Here is a 15,765-nt window from a genome sequence, read left to right as displayed (position 1 = left end):
AACAGTAAACGGTTTCCAGCCAGATTAACGTAATTGGATGAGAAATAAGAAATACTACCTTCTGTGCCAGAGGGTATTAAATACGGCTTCAGTGGAAATGCCTCTTCACTTACTGTCCTTAGAGTCAAAAGTTAAACACATAAGCACATTTAAACACTATCTAAAACATACCTGCTATTGAAAGTTAAAGCAGTGATGGTTGCTGAAAAGTGCTCTTCGTATGGAAATACTGATTATGAAAGCCTTCTGAAATAGGAACATGAAAGCCTTCAGAAACACCTCTCTAGGTGTTGCAGCTGTTTTATACCATATTATAGAGATGATAAGCACAGATCATACAAAGACCAGAAGGAAACTACATACATCAGAAAGCGTGCTGTACCCCAAAAGACCACCCTACAAATAATTTAATGTAACTTGTACTTCTTCACCATGCTCTTTGTTCTTCTCCTTTCCTCACTAAATAGAGGTTAATACTAATCAGAATACTAAGCTGAAGCAACTGAATTGTTTTGTACAATTATGTACAAAGAGAGTCAAAACAAACTAAAAATTGAGCAAGTAAATCATCAGGAACTTGTAGCAAATGAAGATCAAACGCAACTGTGTTCAGGAAAAAGACATGAAGTCTGATGGCAAAAAAAATTGCTTACGATGTTAGGGTGCCATTCCTGATATAAACTTACTATTGAATCAGCTGTAGTGGCAGAGACTATTGAAAGACAAAGAATCCAACTACAAGCAAAGCCTCAAACCTCTTTTACTTATGACAGGAATACACAGATTTTTACTTATATTTTTCAAGCACCTTCATCAGCTCTTTACAAAATATAGTAACACCTTAAAAAATATTTCTTACAATGAAGGTAAACTGCATACTGTGTTACTTTGAGATAATTAAAATCAACTAGAAATACATGAAAAATTTGCAAAGTGCTCTTGAAGAAATGCTGTAAAACTCACCACCTTTCTTAAAGAACAAAAACCTCTTTACAGCACATAAAAGATTTTTTTACACTGACTGATAAAGGATAGGAAGAACAAACATCATGAAGAGTTATGCTGTCTTCCTAACAGATTAACTGTAACAGTCCTATTAAGTACCACAGGCAACATCCAAGCAACAGTTAGATTAACTTGGGAGATAAGGGGGCATGATCCTCTTCCCACAAGGGAACAGAAGTCAGCAAAAAAAAAAAAAAAATCAAACCTCTTTTCCAATGACATCATGAAGAAAAACAGTCAGGAAAGCCACAAGTTTCAGGTCTGACTTACAGTCTGATTATGCCTGTATGATAAAAGTTTGAAATGCTAAGTACAAAGTACTACAGACAGTCTATTTGTATCATAAGAAACATTTACATATAAGGTCTTAGAAATTCACCATTCCCAGTTTTCCAGTATCCAGTATATATAAACTAACAGCAGTATTCCCACCTAAGGTCTGTATAAAGATGAGACAACAGCTCTCCCTCCTTCCAGAATTAAAACGTAAGGTAGAAGTTTGTGTTTGAAGCACTGATATTCCACTGGACCCCATAACTGAGGAAAGCATGAATCCTGGCTGTTCAGCACCATCACCTCCAGATGATTACATATTTTCTCAAAAATTGTAAGGCATTTTATACAAATGATGTCCAAATGTATTCATTACACAGCCCACAATTACAGCCTTGAAGTTTAAACCAGAGAGAACTTGGAAAAACATTTTATCTAAGAATCACTAAGCATAAATACCACTGGCACCTCATCTTTAAGAATTTATCTGATACCTCTAAACAGATTACTTCAGTTCAACTATTGAAATTTCAGTGAAACTAAATGACAACCCCTCAGAACCAAAACGATTCGAAGTCACTGGGTGCTAAGACATCCAAGCATGAAGAACAGCTCACACACAGCCTCACACTGGTTTTGTTTGCACCTACTAAGGTTTTAATATGCAGAGCCAATTCCTGGTTTTACAAAACTCCAATTCCAATCCACTAATTGGATGTTTCTTCCAGTAAAAACTTCTTGCTGAACACAACTAACTAGTCCTACCTTGCTATTTCCCTCTCAAGAATGCAGAACATAAAGCTGAAACTCAGGGAACCACCTTTGTATCTCCTAAGTTCTAGGCTAGTGCAGGAGGAACTGAAGCATTGTTCCTGGAGAGGTAGCAATGACACTCTCTAGCACCAATACCAACATGAAAATGTCTTTTAAAAAGCCATTTTAGAAAGAAGTTGCCCTTGTTATTATAGAGTGTGATTATTATTAACAAAGCCTCAAACTTGGGGAGATAGGTCAAAAGATCTGGGTTAAGAAATGGAAAACTTCAGCAGAAATAACACAAAAGGCCTCGAGTCTTTTCCTAAACAAAGGAGCAATTAAGATAAACCAAAACAAATAACCCACCCCCTATCTCCTCAGTCTCAACCTAAAGACCTAATCAGACCACCACACCTCTTGCTACAGGAGTAAATATTTGAGTATCATGCAGAGCCAGGATACTTCACAGAACTGCTCAGCTTGCCTCCCATGGTGACATTTCTATTTAAGTTCCATAGAACTGTACAGTCCACATTCCCCTCACATTACTTATGATGTAGAAAAATCCCAAGCATTTGGAGTTTCCTGATAAGTCACTATTTATTTTCAAGAAATTAATTTTTCCTCTTTTAAACATGTCATCTTCTAAGACACGAGACCTATCCAGATATTCCAGTCTGGTTTTTACCATCTTATTACAACATGCTGAAGAACTTTTCAAGACAAGTTCATCCTTTTCTTCCCCTCCTCCAGCCAAATATGTAACATCCTCTTGACCATACTGCACAGATCTCAAATGTCATCATCTACTGTTTAGCAAATTTTCCAGATAATAAAAACCACAGTTATTAAGATAAAATGTTTAATTAAATAATCTATAAATCCTTTGAGAGCAAAATTTTCTCCATTCAGAAATGCAAGTACATGACCTTTTTCTCCTAAATCACAGTTCACGGCAGCCCAAGCTCATAAGCCTGAAAAGAGATCCATTAAATAATTACAGAAAATAACAAAACATCAGTAATTGTTGCTGATTTAAATAATGCACTGCAGCAAATACAAGCTACAGGTAGAGCTAGTTTGCAAATATTCCCTCTCAAAAAAAAAAAAAAAAAATCCTGCTTTGAAAATTTCCTGGGGTGCAATACTTATTCTCAAGAACATTAATGAGTTTCACTGACCCTGTAAGATCTTTGCTCATAAAATGAACAAATACCAGTAAAATTAAATACGTAGATGAGTACCTGCACTATTAGGGTCTAAATAAAAGTAGATCTTAGGGGGCATGAGGGAATCCATATTTGACTTCAGAACAAAACTGTTTTATCAGTCCTCATTAACAGACTTCAAACAGTTTTCCATTTACTAATCAAAAATTTCAACTTCTTTTCAGAGAAAAAGATAAAACATGTTTCATTAAAATGCATATAATGTGCATCCTATCTTTAGAGCTACTGCACTTTATATTCCTTTCTTTCACCTGAGTATTTGACTTCTTTCCCGAATCTCAAATCTATGTCCTATCCTAAATATTTCTTTTTTTTTCCCTTTTCTGAAAATCAGTCTCTTTCCAGCTGTTCTAATATCTGCAATCTTTACCCATTCTCCAGCCATCTCATTTCTCAATTACAGCACATCCTTTTCTCTGGGACTGGGAGATCATCACTTCACCCGCGTGTTTCTTAAGCATTATCCCTTCCTGTCTCTTCACATCCTTCTCTATCGCATCAAACAAGAGCTTCTTAACCTCACTTTCCAGGGCACCGCTGGTTGACTCCAGCTTATTAGCTCATTATACCCAAGGATTACTCTTTGCTGTTCTTGAGACTCCAACACTCCCTTGTACATTTCAACAAAAATTTCCTGCATTCTCTTAGGTTGCTTGTGTGTTCCTGCCCTGCAAACACGACAAAGGTCCACCCCATCGCCACCCTGTGCTTGCAAGGGTTACCAAAAGAAAGTTAAGATGCTGCAGTTGAGATCACTGCCCATCGTGCTAAACAACATTAGATTTTGCATAACTCTCATTTGGCATGATGACTAAATGACCCAGCCCCTGCTGGAATTCAAAGTTAATTGGATTGGGGATGCTCTTTATACTCTGAGTTTGTGTAGAACGCAGCACAACACAAGGCCACCGTGGGACTAACAGTACTAGGTACTACATCAGCACAAAACAAAATACACTCCAACTATCGATTACAGATGGCAAAAACCTGAAATACTCCTCTAATTGTGACTAACTTCATGTAGATAGGGTGGAAATTGCAGCACAATTAGACACCATAACAGGTCGCTGAAACAGGAACAATTTATCCACTTATTATACAGATAAAAAAAACTGCTGGGCATTATAAACATTACAGTTTCCTCTTCCAGAATATTCCTCTGCTGCAGAGACAGCCAACTGCATTGCAGCACAGGTGTTGTTGCCTTGGATTCACATGAATCAATTATTTTCCCACTCATAGCTACAATAAAACTCTATGCCATCTAGACCAAATGCTTATTTGATGACATCACTAGAAAAGGAAAATATTATTTACCTTCTCTGAAAGAAATTAAGCATCTGGGGTAAACACAAAGTGTACAAGACACACTCAAAGAAAACCCTCTCAATTACTCTGCCAACCAGAATTTACAAAGTGAGGTTTTCACACCCACTTGAATTGGGCATCCATCACCAGAAGGAATCCAGCAATCACATGCTCTCTTTCCAAATGATGTACAAAGCAGACAAATATCCAAAAGGCACACCCATCTCCACCACCTTCACTCACATCTGGTTCCCTCAAGTATGCCAAAAGTTAGGGCTGCTTCTCAACTCTATTGTAATTCCTGTCTTATTTCAGAAGTTCTTTAGTACTTAAATAACTCCAAATGCAAATCTAGTGGATGTCATTTCACTGCAAGGAACTTAATGTGGAACTACAAAAAAGCATGTTGTACTATTTCCTGGGTATAGCCAGGGAGAAGTGATTTGCATGGTACTTGCCTCCTCTACATCCCAAGCACAGCAACTCTACCAGTTACTAAGTAGCAAATTAACTCTATCCCAGCCAAAACCAGGACACAAGCCGAAGGGTTACACGGGGACTACAAAAGAAATGGTGAACTTTTCTCAGTAGAACACAGCAGGTTTTTCACCCACTGAAGTGAGAAGTTTTAAATGGTTACTCCAAGTAGACATTCTGACCAAAGGCTATCAGGTCAAGAGTTCCACAGTAAAGCCCCCAGAAAATTCAGCTACTGCAATATTAGCATTTTAGCTCATAGTAAGACTGCACTTCTCCTTTAAAAGCTGTAAAAAGTAACAAAACTATGGACATATGTACAAACCACGATGCCAAAAAACAGTTTGAGCAGTCTAATGCCCTTTCCTTTGTAAATGACAAAGCAGAAGCAGAGTTCTGACTAGAGAAAAAAAAAATCACCGAAAATGTATTTGTGAATCTCACATGTAACTATAGCAAATTTCCATACAGTGGAAATTATCAGAAAATTCAGTACACCCAAAATTAAACCCTTTCTTGTTCTTGTCACCTAGCAGGAAATACCATACTCCCACCACTCTCCTCTTAGACTAGAACTTGCAGCCGAGAAAAACAAACAGCAACTCAGAAATTTATTGCAGATAATTCTGTAAACAAAGTCAGTGTAGAGGGTCTGCATTTTAATGAAAACCAGGCGGCTTTCATTAGTATAATACTTTTTTTCCTTCTTTTCCCATCCAGCTGAAGCACTGACATACATCTGAAGACAAACCTCCTAACTTTCTGCCAAGAGAGCACTGGGCCTGGGGTATGTAAGCTCACTAGGGGCAGAATGAAACAAGCTGATTGGAATTTTCAGCTCTCACTGAACAGTTTGTTCACCATTACAAGGAAAAAGCTGAACATATCTGGACTTTGGGGAATTCTTTTTCTACCAAAAAGAATTCAAGTTGCTTAAAAAGTATGCAGATGTGTGCTAGGAAGAAGGAAAACTTAATCTGAAATGTATTAAATAACTTCCCCTCCATAAAAAAATAAGACACCCTGTGCTACTCAATTACTGGCTTTACCAAGCACACTAAAAAGTGCTCTACAGATGTAAGGACTGAAGTACTTAACTACTGTATTAATAACAGAGGGTCTCACCAAGATCAATCCAGCATAAGAACTAATTTAAATACAACACTAATTAACTTTTTGAAATTTTAGACTTATTTTGGTAGGTCTGCAGCATCAGTGACAACTCTATACAAGCACTAACACAAACCTTCTGTCTCCCAGTATCTACTTGCCAACGGTTGAAAACACAAATCATACCTACTTGGGCACCCCTCACCACACGAACACATCGACAACAGACTTTTCTCTACTCATGCTTTTCTTCATCCTGAATTCTGACGGATTTGCCATTCCAAAGGATCATCATTTTGACAGATTCACTCTTTAAATGAAATCCTCTGCTTGGCTGAGATAAGAGATCTTGCAATCTCTGACAACCTCCTGCTATTCTCACTCGGGAAATCAAATGCCAGCTGTAGCATTCAGAATCTTGATACAGGCAACTCTCAGATTTTGTATTACGAGTAAGGATACTACACACATTTTTATAAGAGGCAGCAATATTTATTCCAGATTAGTAAAGTCTCATGTTTGTTTGTACAAACTTCATTGAAAAGCATATACATAAACAAGTGGGGCCATAAATAAAAACAGATGCCTTTTTAACAGATATCAGGTGATAAAATTTTCAAAACTGAAAAAGAAATATCTTCTAAACAGATAGTCAAGGACACGTGTGTGCATTCTTAAATTAAATTATGCTTAACATCAAACCCAAACTGTTAAAGTCTCATGACAATGACACACCCCTTCCCGGAAAAAATCAGTGAGAAGGTCAAATGTTTACGAACCAGACAATTGCTGGAAAAATGTGGACAAACATTATTTCCAACTAAAGCTCGATACAATTGTTTTCACTCCAAAGCCTAGAGTAACTACACTTCCAATAATCAAGCGTTTGATCCCGACGTAACTTTCTGTTTGGAAATCTCAGAGCTCTTGACAAGGATGAGATAAGCCACACAACAGTCCTTGGGAAGGACTGGAACCTCACAGAGGCATTTTATCTAGCATGTTACCCAAGACAGAGGAAATGTACAGCCATCCCATGCATCTGGAAAAGTCTGTCATTTTATACTTTAGCCACGAGACACATTCCTTGCACACATCTGCAGACCACGACAGCAAGAGCACTGAATGAAGAGAGAATCCATACAGAGAACTGATTACAAACTGCGGGCTGAGGAAGAAATCCCGGGGCAGGGGGGGATGATCCATATTCCATCTCTCAAACATCTACACATTAAATGCAATACTGCCTTTACCAAAGTATATGGTGGCACACTGGAAAGTAAGTTTACAAAATATTAAGATTCAAAAGCACAAAAGAACTTCCACACGGGATATGGTTTGATGTTTAGAATCATTTACCATGTTTTTACCACTGCTTTAGCAATGCTAGTGACTACATAACCACAGTCATGTTAATTGTGGAGAAAGGTTTCTCAGTTTCAAACCACTTGGGAAAAAACTTTTATTTAGCTAAAAATAATCAAATTTTCTAACCTAGTGAACAAAAATACAATAAATAATTACAACAGAAATATGCTGTGTAATACTTAGCTACTTCTTGAAGTTAACTTTTACATATTTACACTGTGTGGATGTTTTCCATATATAATCACACTTAACAACTTTTTAGATTAGACATCACACAATTTATCTTTTTCTAGAAAAAAAGACCGTGATTTTAAAAGAAGGAAACAATGTCTGAAACAGGCATTGAAAGCACAAGAATATTTTTAAGAGCTTTTGAAAAATTACTGATGCAACTGAGAGTAATTTAATATTTTTATAAATAGAACTAAGGTTTAGGCACAGAATAAATTTTGTTTAAAGAAAGATTAAAAACAGCACATCACCAAATATACTTTGGTCTTTCTTTGGTCCAACATAACTAATTTCTAAAATACTATTCTACAGTGCCAGTGGTTTCTTAATTATAAAAGATGGTGTGCTTCTGGCCCCAAGGAGCTCACAACAATGGTATCATTAAATCTTCTACAGCCTTTTTTTTTTAATCATGAAATCTTAGCACAAAAGCCCTCAGCAAAATTTCTGCTTTAAATATTTATCAGGAGGTGAGAAACAGATGGCTAGACTGGTTCTACAGACTGAAAATGTTCTGACATGGTATTCAAACTCTTTTTCTGCCAACTGCCATTAAGGGGTTCACAGAGGTTTGAAAGACAGAACGTGCATATACAGTCAAAAAACATCCTTCCTGTTGGTTTTTTTTTAAAGAGACAGCACAAACTCTTTAATTAATTTCCAAAGAAGCCACTTCAGAGTGCCAATCACGCAGTGTCTCCACTCATTAAGCCAAGAACTTCATTATCAACTATGCTCCAGCCTCCAAAGTTCAGTGAGCCTTTAGCATCAAAGCAAATGCACTACATATTCAATTTAACAGCACAATAACTCAAGATGACAATAACCAGAGACATTTTGTTAAATATTCTATGTTAATGCTATTTGTACACTTCACGCCCATCACAAACAGAACTCCAGATGTACAGAACATACACACTGAACAGATGCTCATGCTGAGCAGATTCTTAAACATATCGTAATCCATCATTTTTATTTCCAAATATTTAAAGTTACTAAAAAAAACCCACAATTTTAGTTCCATTCATCTAATCTTGACTTGGATATTGCAGCACAGTTTGATAGAAGTCAGACAGGGCCACCTTATAAAGCAAATATGCAAGTCTGACCACAACTTCAGTGTGTAAAACTTCTTAGTGCTCATAAGGTGAACATAAGTGTGCTGCATTTTGAAAAAGCATGAAAAAGTCAAAGAGTTAATTATGAAAAGTGTACCTAAATAACAACAATTTTCTATCACTAATGAAGTGTAGCAATGCCACTTCGTGATTGTGTGTCCCCTTTCATCAGATGATTACTGCTTTACAAATGCTACCTAAGAAAAAGTTAAATATTACAGACAGAAAACTTTGGCACACAACAGTCAAATTCTCAGAAAATATAATTTCAACTGGAGTACAGAAGACAAGAACTCCCTACTCTGTTCTAACCATTAAGCGAATATTATGTAAAGCAGTTCACTGAAGTGTCTTAGGTTTTGTGTGGTCATACCACAAGGAATATGCTGCAGAGCGACCACAAAGATATATACACTGAGGAGAACGAAACTATTTGAGGAATATTACTTTCAAATCAGAATTTTCTGTTGAAATAAGAAAGGAGAGAGGCGAGTATATTTCCCACTGCACAGAAAATGTTGTGGAATGAAACAGTTCTAATGACAGGATGGCTTAGAGGATTCAACATTTATTTTACTATTCATTTACACTACTTTATACAACACTATCAACAGGGAGCATGCTGTTCAGCCAAGACACACTGAAAAGCACCAAGTGTCTCGAAGCACTTTAGCCCACTCAAGACATGTATGTTTTGTACAATGCACACCCGCTTCAGAGAATTGTGGTGTACTTAAAAAAGTTGCTTGAGAAACAAAAAACCAAAAAAGAACCAAAATCCACAAACAGAAAGAGTAGCTCCCAAATTTAAATAATTAAAAAATACTGGACAACCAAAGAATATCTTTCCCTTGTCCTGTCCCTGATGTAACCATTTAATTAGCATATGTATAATTTCAGTAACAGAACAGCCATATTAAACAAGTAACACATAAATACCAGACATGAGTTGCTTTCCTAATCACCTGATTTTTCTTCTGGCTTCTTAGTTGTCTCTATTCATTCATGCCTGCTTTTTACTTTATAAGAAATACCACACAGTATATTCTTATATATATAAGAAATACCACACAGTATAAAGACTCCAGAACAATTAAAAAAATACATCAGAACTGCAAATCAGCATAAAATACCAAACAAGAGCGTGAAGACATACAATTTGAGAAGGCAGAGTTAAGGAGATATTAAAACACCTGATACACAATCAACAAATTTGCTTCAGGGAATCAGCAATGCATACATACATATCTGCAAATGTTCAGACAAACTATCATCTAGACACCAGTGGTATCCTGAAAATTCCACTCTATGATAACAGGTGAAAGCACTAATGAAGGAGAGCCTTAGGCCCAAGGAGGTCTCCAGAAAACCTGTGCAGAACAGCTCTGAGCACCTGGAAACTTTGAACACAGCAAGCTGCTCGTGCCCTGCTGCCGTGAGCAAACCCAGAGCAGCTCAGGCTCCTCCTGAAACTCCACTGATGCAGCAACAGGACATGATGAAGGAACAGCTACAGTAAAACACAAACATGTCGAATAGTTTATTTGTTCCTTGTTCAGAGCCCTGTTTTTGAAGGTCCACAAATACTGTTTTTCCTTGTGTTAACCTAGTTTTAAGTTGATTTTTAATAAATTTAATTTTGTGCCAGATCTTGAAAAAGTAATCCTTAGGTGCCCAGCACAAGTTGTTAAAACAATCAACGTTTCATACTCTTTACAGTCAGTGAGAAAAACACTTAATATTTTTCCAAGTAAGAAACCAGTTTGCTTTACAACACTGATAGATTTAACCATGATTAGATTCAATAAGAAAAAAATAACCCATTTAAAAGGCACGCTGCAATGTAAAAACGTGCATTGTCAGAGTCTAGTTGTATAGATACTGACCATTTTATGCATAAAGTTACCTCATTAGTGTGGAGTTGAAGGTCAGCTCCTAACACCAAAGGAAAAAAAATACTAAATTTTGCTGAAATAAAAGTATTGCAGTAAAACTTCTAGCTTCAAATTTTGGCATTATTTCTTCAAACTAGCACATAATTAGTGATTTGGGAAAAAAAATCTAATAGGCCAAGATAAATTTCAGCTAACTTCATGAAACTGCGAATTAAATGCCCATCATTAAAAGGAAGTCTGAGGTCAAAATCCATCTTTATGTATATATTTCTGAAGTGCGTGACAAAGAAATGCACATCTGAACATTAGACAGACTACAAAACCTTCAACTGTCACTTATAAGCTGAACAATGAAAAATACATTTAAGAGGCTACAAAAATTAGCAGACAGGAGTAAGTTATAACTTTTTTCTAAAGCAATACATACGTGAGTGCTTATAGAAGAAAATTCAGGTCACCTCAAATGACAAACCCTACTCTTCTAAAGTGACACTGACCTTCACCTCTCACCTAAAGAATATACAAGTATGAGCTACACATACATTCTTGTGCAGCCAATATAAATCACAGCTTTTACTTACTCCTTACCATCAATGTTACAACTGTTTTATATTTCAGGCTTGTTACAGCAGTGCTATCAGTACCTCCCAAGTGTATTTTATCTGAATGCTCGTCGTGCCTATAAATCCTAGGTAAGTACAAGGTACCATGCAAAACACTAAAATAACCCTTAAATACCCTTAAATCAGGCTTATCCACGCAGTACACTTGATGCAATGCTATTACATCTTCATTTTGCATAGTCAGACACGACTTCCTCAGGTGGCTTGAGGAGCTCCGCCGGTGTTCCCAGCTCCCTACGCCCCACCCAGGCACTGCCTGCAGCGCCACGGCTGCCCCGGCTCCTCGGGCAACCACTTGTCTCGGCGTGGAGCAATCTTTGCTCCTCTAGAGACTTATAGCCCTGTACTACAAAATGCTGATAAAGGTTTTTAATTCAACTTTACAAAAAACCAAAAAAATCCAAAAAACTATAATGCTAGCTAGGTCCAGTTTAAGAGTCCCTGAACAGACGTCAATCTGCAATGTTTAGCTTTGTGTAATTTTTTTTCCCCTTAGCACAAGTGTCTGTGCTTCACAGTCTTTGAAAGCAAAAAAAATTGAAAGGCAGGCGGTATTTAAAACGGGGACGTTAAACCCTCCTTGGTACTATTGGTTTGTATGCCCACGCTTTCCCACGATCAGTGTCAGCTCCAGGCAGAGCGGCAGCAGCAGGAAACCCGGCCGAGGAGATACAACATCCCACCGCTGCGAGCAGACATCGCTGTGCCTCGCTCCGGCACTCCCCGGGGAGAAGCCCCTGCTCTGCCGCCCTCGGCACAGCCAATATCCCCGTGGAGGGAGACGGGAGACTTAAGAAAAGACCTAACGCAAGGCAGACACTGGCGCGCACACACTGCCCATCTTGCTGCCAATTCTTCGCGTTTAAAACAAATACAGCGGAGTGTTAGCCAGTGTTCGAGGGCACTTTTAGAGACAAAGCTATAGAATAGCTGCTTCTAACGAGGGCCAACAACTCAAAACGCTTTGCTCGCCTAAGCAGCCCGCTGGTTTTCGGAGGAGCAGCAGCTCCGCGGCCGCCCGGCCCCACAGCCCCGAGAGTGCCCGGTGAGGGCCGCGGCCGCTGCCCGGGCGGCGCCGGGACCCCGCCCCAGGCCGTCCCAGAGCGCAGCGCCGGCCGAGCCCCGAGCGCTCCGCTCTGCGGCCACAGCGGCGGGCGGGGGGCGCACAAAGCGCCGGTCCCGCCCCGGGCGGGCGGAGGGGCCGCCCCGGGAGCGCCATGGCCGCGCAGGCGGCGCCCCCGCCCCGCCACGGCCCCCGGCCCGGCGCTCCCACCGCCCCCGCGCCGAACCCCGCCCGGCCCCCGCGCCGAACAAAGCAGCGCGCCTCGGCCCCCGCCTGCGCTCCGGCCGCTCCGCGCCTCGCCCCGCGGCCGCCCGAGCAGACAAGGGAAGGCGGCGAATCTCAGACACAATGAGAGGCGAGCCGGGACTCACCCACAGCTCCGTGCCCCAGCTCATGGCTGCTCCGCGGGCAGTGCCGGCTCCGGCACAGGCGGCACAGGCGGGATGAGGCGTCGGGCGGCGGCCGGAGAACGAGTCCCCCCCGGGCAGCGCCGGTGCCCTCAGTCAGCGGGGAGAGGCGGCGGCGGCGAGGAACGACGTCGCTCCCAGCTCCAGCTCCGCCTGGCTCGGGAGGGGGAGCCGCGGAGGAGACTGGGAGAGGGGCGGGTCCGGCTGGAGCGGCGGGGCCGGGACGGGAGCGGCGGGCGCTGCCCCGGGCCCCGAGCGGCCGCGGGGCGAAGGTGCCGCGCCGAGGGCACCGCGTCGTTACTGATTAACCAGGCGGCCGCCCCGGGCCTTTGTGTCCCGCCCGGCCGCGGGGCCGCCGCGCCCCCGGAGCGCTGAGTCACGGCGGGGGCCCGGCCTCGCACCCTCCCCCCCGGCAGCGAGGGATACTCAGCGACCGCCTTACGTTGTACACCTCAGGTGTACAGGGAAAGCAGAAACTGAGATGCGAGGCTGGCAGCTCAGGAGAAAAGAAAAGCGCCCATTTTCGGTGGAGTAGTCGGATGAATCATAGTGTTGACTGTAACAGGGAGTTTCCTCAGCAGCTAGGAAAGGACAGGTGTTAAATCCTTGTCGAAGATTATTTTTCCACCGAAGTGTTATGAAGCCAGTACTAGAAAGGAAACGTTTTGAAAGCCTTCTCCATTCCGTGATTTTCCTCTCATTTTTGTATAGAAGTCATTCTTATAAGCTCAATAAAACCTCAATATAATAACAATACTGCTAAGTCTCTATATCATGAAACAAAAAAAATTACAGAAATCCAACCATTTTTTCATTTCCAAGTCACCTTTCAGGTAATGTTCCTTGGCATCACACTTAATTTAGGTTTAGTTCTGTTTTCCATATTAAAGGAAAACACACGTTTTTTCAGATGGATATGAAATTATTGTATTAGAATAATATTAACATCAGAACATCAAAATAAGCAGATGAGCTCACAGATCAGTGTAACTTTCAGAGTGAAAGGTTAGAGGTATTCACACAAGATAAGCATCTGAGTCCGTGAGGATGCACAAAATGAGTAAATGTGCCACATGCTGTGTGTTTTAGGAAGTTGGTGGTCATAAACCCCACAGATTTTAGAGTCTCATGCTGAAATTCCACAGTGAGCACAGTTCAACTGAAGTCTGGCACATTAACTCAGTTGGCAGACTGCATACATTACTGAAAATGATCAGCAAGCAGAAAACACATGTTGAGGATTCAGGTAATGAAGTAAAAATATTAATAAATGTATATTTTTATACACTCAATTTATGTCCCTTTCAGGGTTAGGAAAAATAATTTCCATTAAATGCTGTAAAGATCAATCAGCCTTTTGCTTAGCTACAAGCTTGTCACAAATCTTCATATAATTCTTAAAAAAATTTAATCAGTTGATAATGAAATAACACAGGTTTAAAATACAGATAAGTAAAAATTTTAAAATTGGTCATTTTGTATGGTTTTTAATACATCTCTTTTAAATTAATACTTATAATTGCTGCACATGCAATAATTTTAGAAAGAGGCATTTCAACAGTTTTTAATCACACATTAATTCATACCCTACCATGTCCAAGGTTTATAAAAGCACGCAATGATCTGGGCACATTTGTTTTCAGATGCCTGATCTGGCATGTTATTTTATTTAAAAAGCATCGTTTTGAGAAACAAATGTACACTGAACCTTTAAACATCAGAGATGAGAATCCTGATCATTTCAGTGAATTTGAAATTTGTTGCCAGCTTTTGGAGAGACAGGATTTTTCACTTCCTGATCATTTCAGAAAACCTCGTATTTCCAATTGTTTCAGTTTAGTTATCTAAAAATTAACCCTAGAACAACAACTTCAGAGTTAAAATTTTTAACTTTAGAAGCCCCAATACAGTATTGAAAATTAATCTACTGGAAAATTGACCCTAAATTCTAAGTCTATAGGTTCACAAGTTTTGAAAGTCAGGCACTTACTTGGCACACAGATTTGAAATACTGGCCTTTCACTGCACGAAACATACAGCAAGAAAGTTTCAATGTGTAATATAAATACTTATATTTGTGGTTGGTTGATTGATACATAAACCCTCAGGTTCCTTTACTTAAATGTAATTTAAGAATTAACTAATTACTCCTATTTCTGAAAATTATTCAAGGCCAACATTCTCAACATGTCTGGATCTGTTTTCAATTCAGAGCAATATATGAAAATTGAATGTTTTATGGTGATTTTTTAGGAAAAGGAAATTGCAGCCAGTATCATAGGTATACAATACTTAGCTTCTCAGTAATGCTTAAAAAGCCTAATTCTAGCAACAAGAGGTTTTCCCAGGACAAACAGGATTCCTTATTTCCATGCAGCTGTCTTCAAAAAACACCTTTACGAGCCCTAAGGTAAAGCAAGTGTCAGGAGTTAGGGGATGTTACAGAGATTCTAACTTCACAACCTCCAGAACAGGTTGAGAGGCTGTTCTGAAATACTGTGTAAAATAGGACAGGTGTTATCACAGCAGCCTCTGAGCTGTACCTGCCTTTTAGGAGCTCATGTAAAGAGGAGCAATCAAAAGGTATTACTGAGCAGGCTTTGAACAAGCCAGCACTGGGATAGGGCACTGTCATTGCACCAGAGCACCACTGCAGTCTGGCTGATTATTCATCTCCAGAAGTTAACAGGTAGGCTTGGAGAAGCAAGGCTGGTTAGACACGGTACACAGTAACGCTGCTCCTGGGCCCCAGCCTAGCGTTCGTGCATGGAAGCACAGTGGACCCCTCAGCTGTATCAGTTCTCTCTCAACTAGCTCAGCTCTTGGAGGTTCATTGTGCAATGTAGAAACACCCCCAGAGAATTAACACAAAATCTGCCTCAAAGGATGCTGTCCACAAATA

The 15,765-nt window shown here is 40.0% G+C and overlaps 1 protein-coding gene across 3 annotated transcripts in view; it reads right to left on the bottom strand.

Moving 5' to 3' along the window:
* FNBP1L (formin binding protein 1 like) overlaps positions 1–13,025 on the bottom strand; it is a 56,332-nt gene extending 43,307 nt beyond the window's left edge. For 2 of the 3 annotated variants that reach the window (XM_050307332.1, XM_050307331.1), the window contains exon 1: positions 12,828–13,025. In XM_050307332.1, the coding sequence (XP_050163289.1) occupies positions 12,828–12,851 (24 nt within the window). In that variant the 5' untranslated portion in view covers positions 12,852–13,025. The remainder of the gene's footprint in view (positions 1–12,827) is intronic. The other variant, XM_050307333.1, reaches the window with a different exon arrangement.
* Between the last annotated feature and the right edge of the window lie 2,740 nt (positions 13,026–15,765).

This window comes from Myiozetetes cayanensis, unplaced genomic scaffold (genome assembly GCF_022539395.1).
Source record: "Myiozetetes cayanensis isolate MyiCay16 unplaced genomic scaffold, myiCay2020 scf12, whole genome shotgun sequence".
Lineage (NCBI taxonomy): Eukaryota > Metazoa > Chordata > Aves > Passeriformes > Tyrannidae > Myiozetetes > Myiozetetes cayanensis.
The sequence above is the reverse complement of the archived record's forward strand: the minus strand, read 5'-3'. Positions and strand labels throughout refer to the sequence as shown.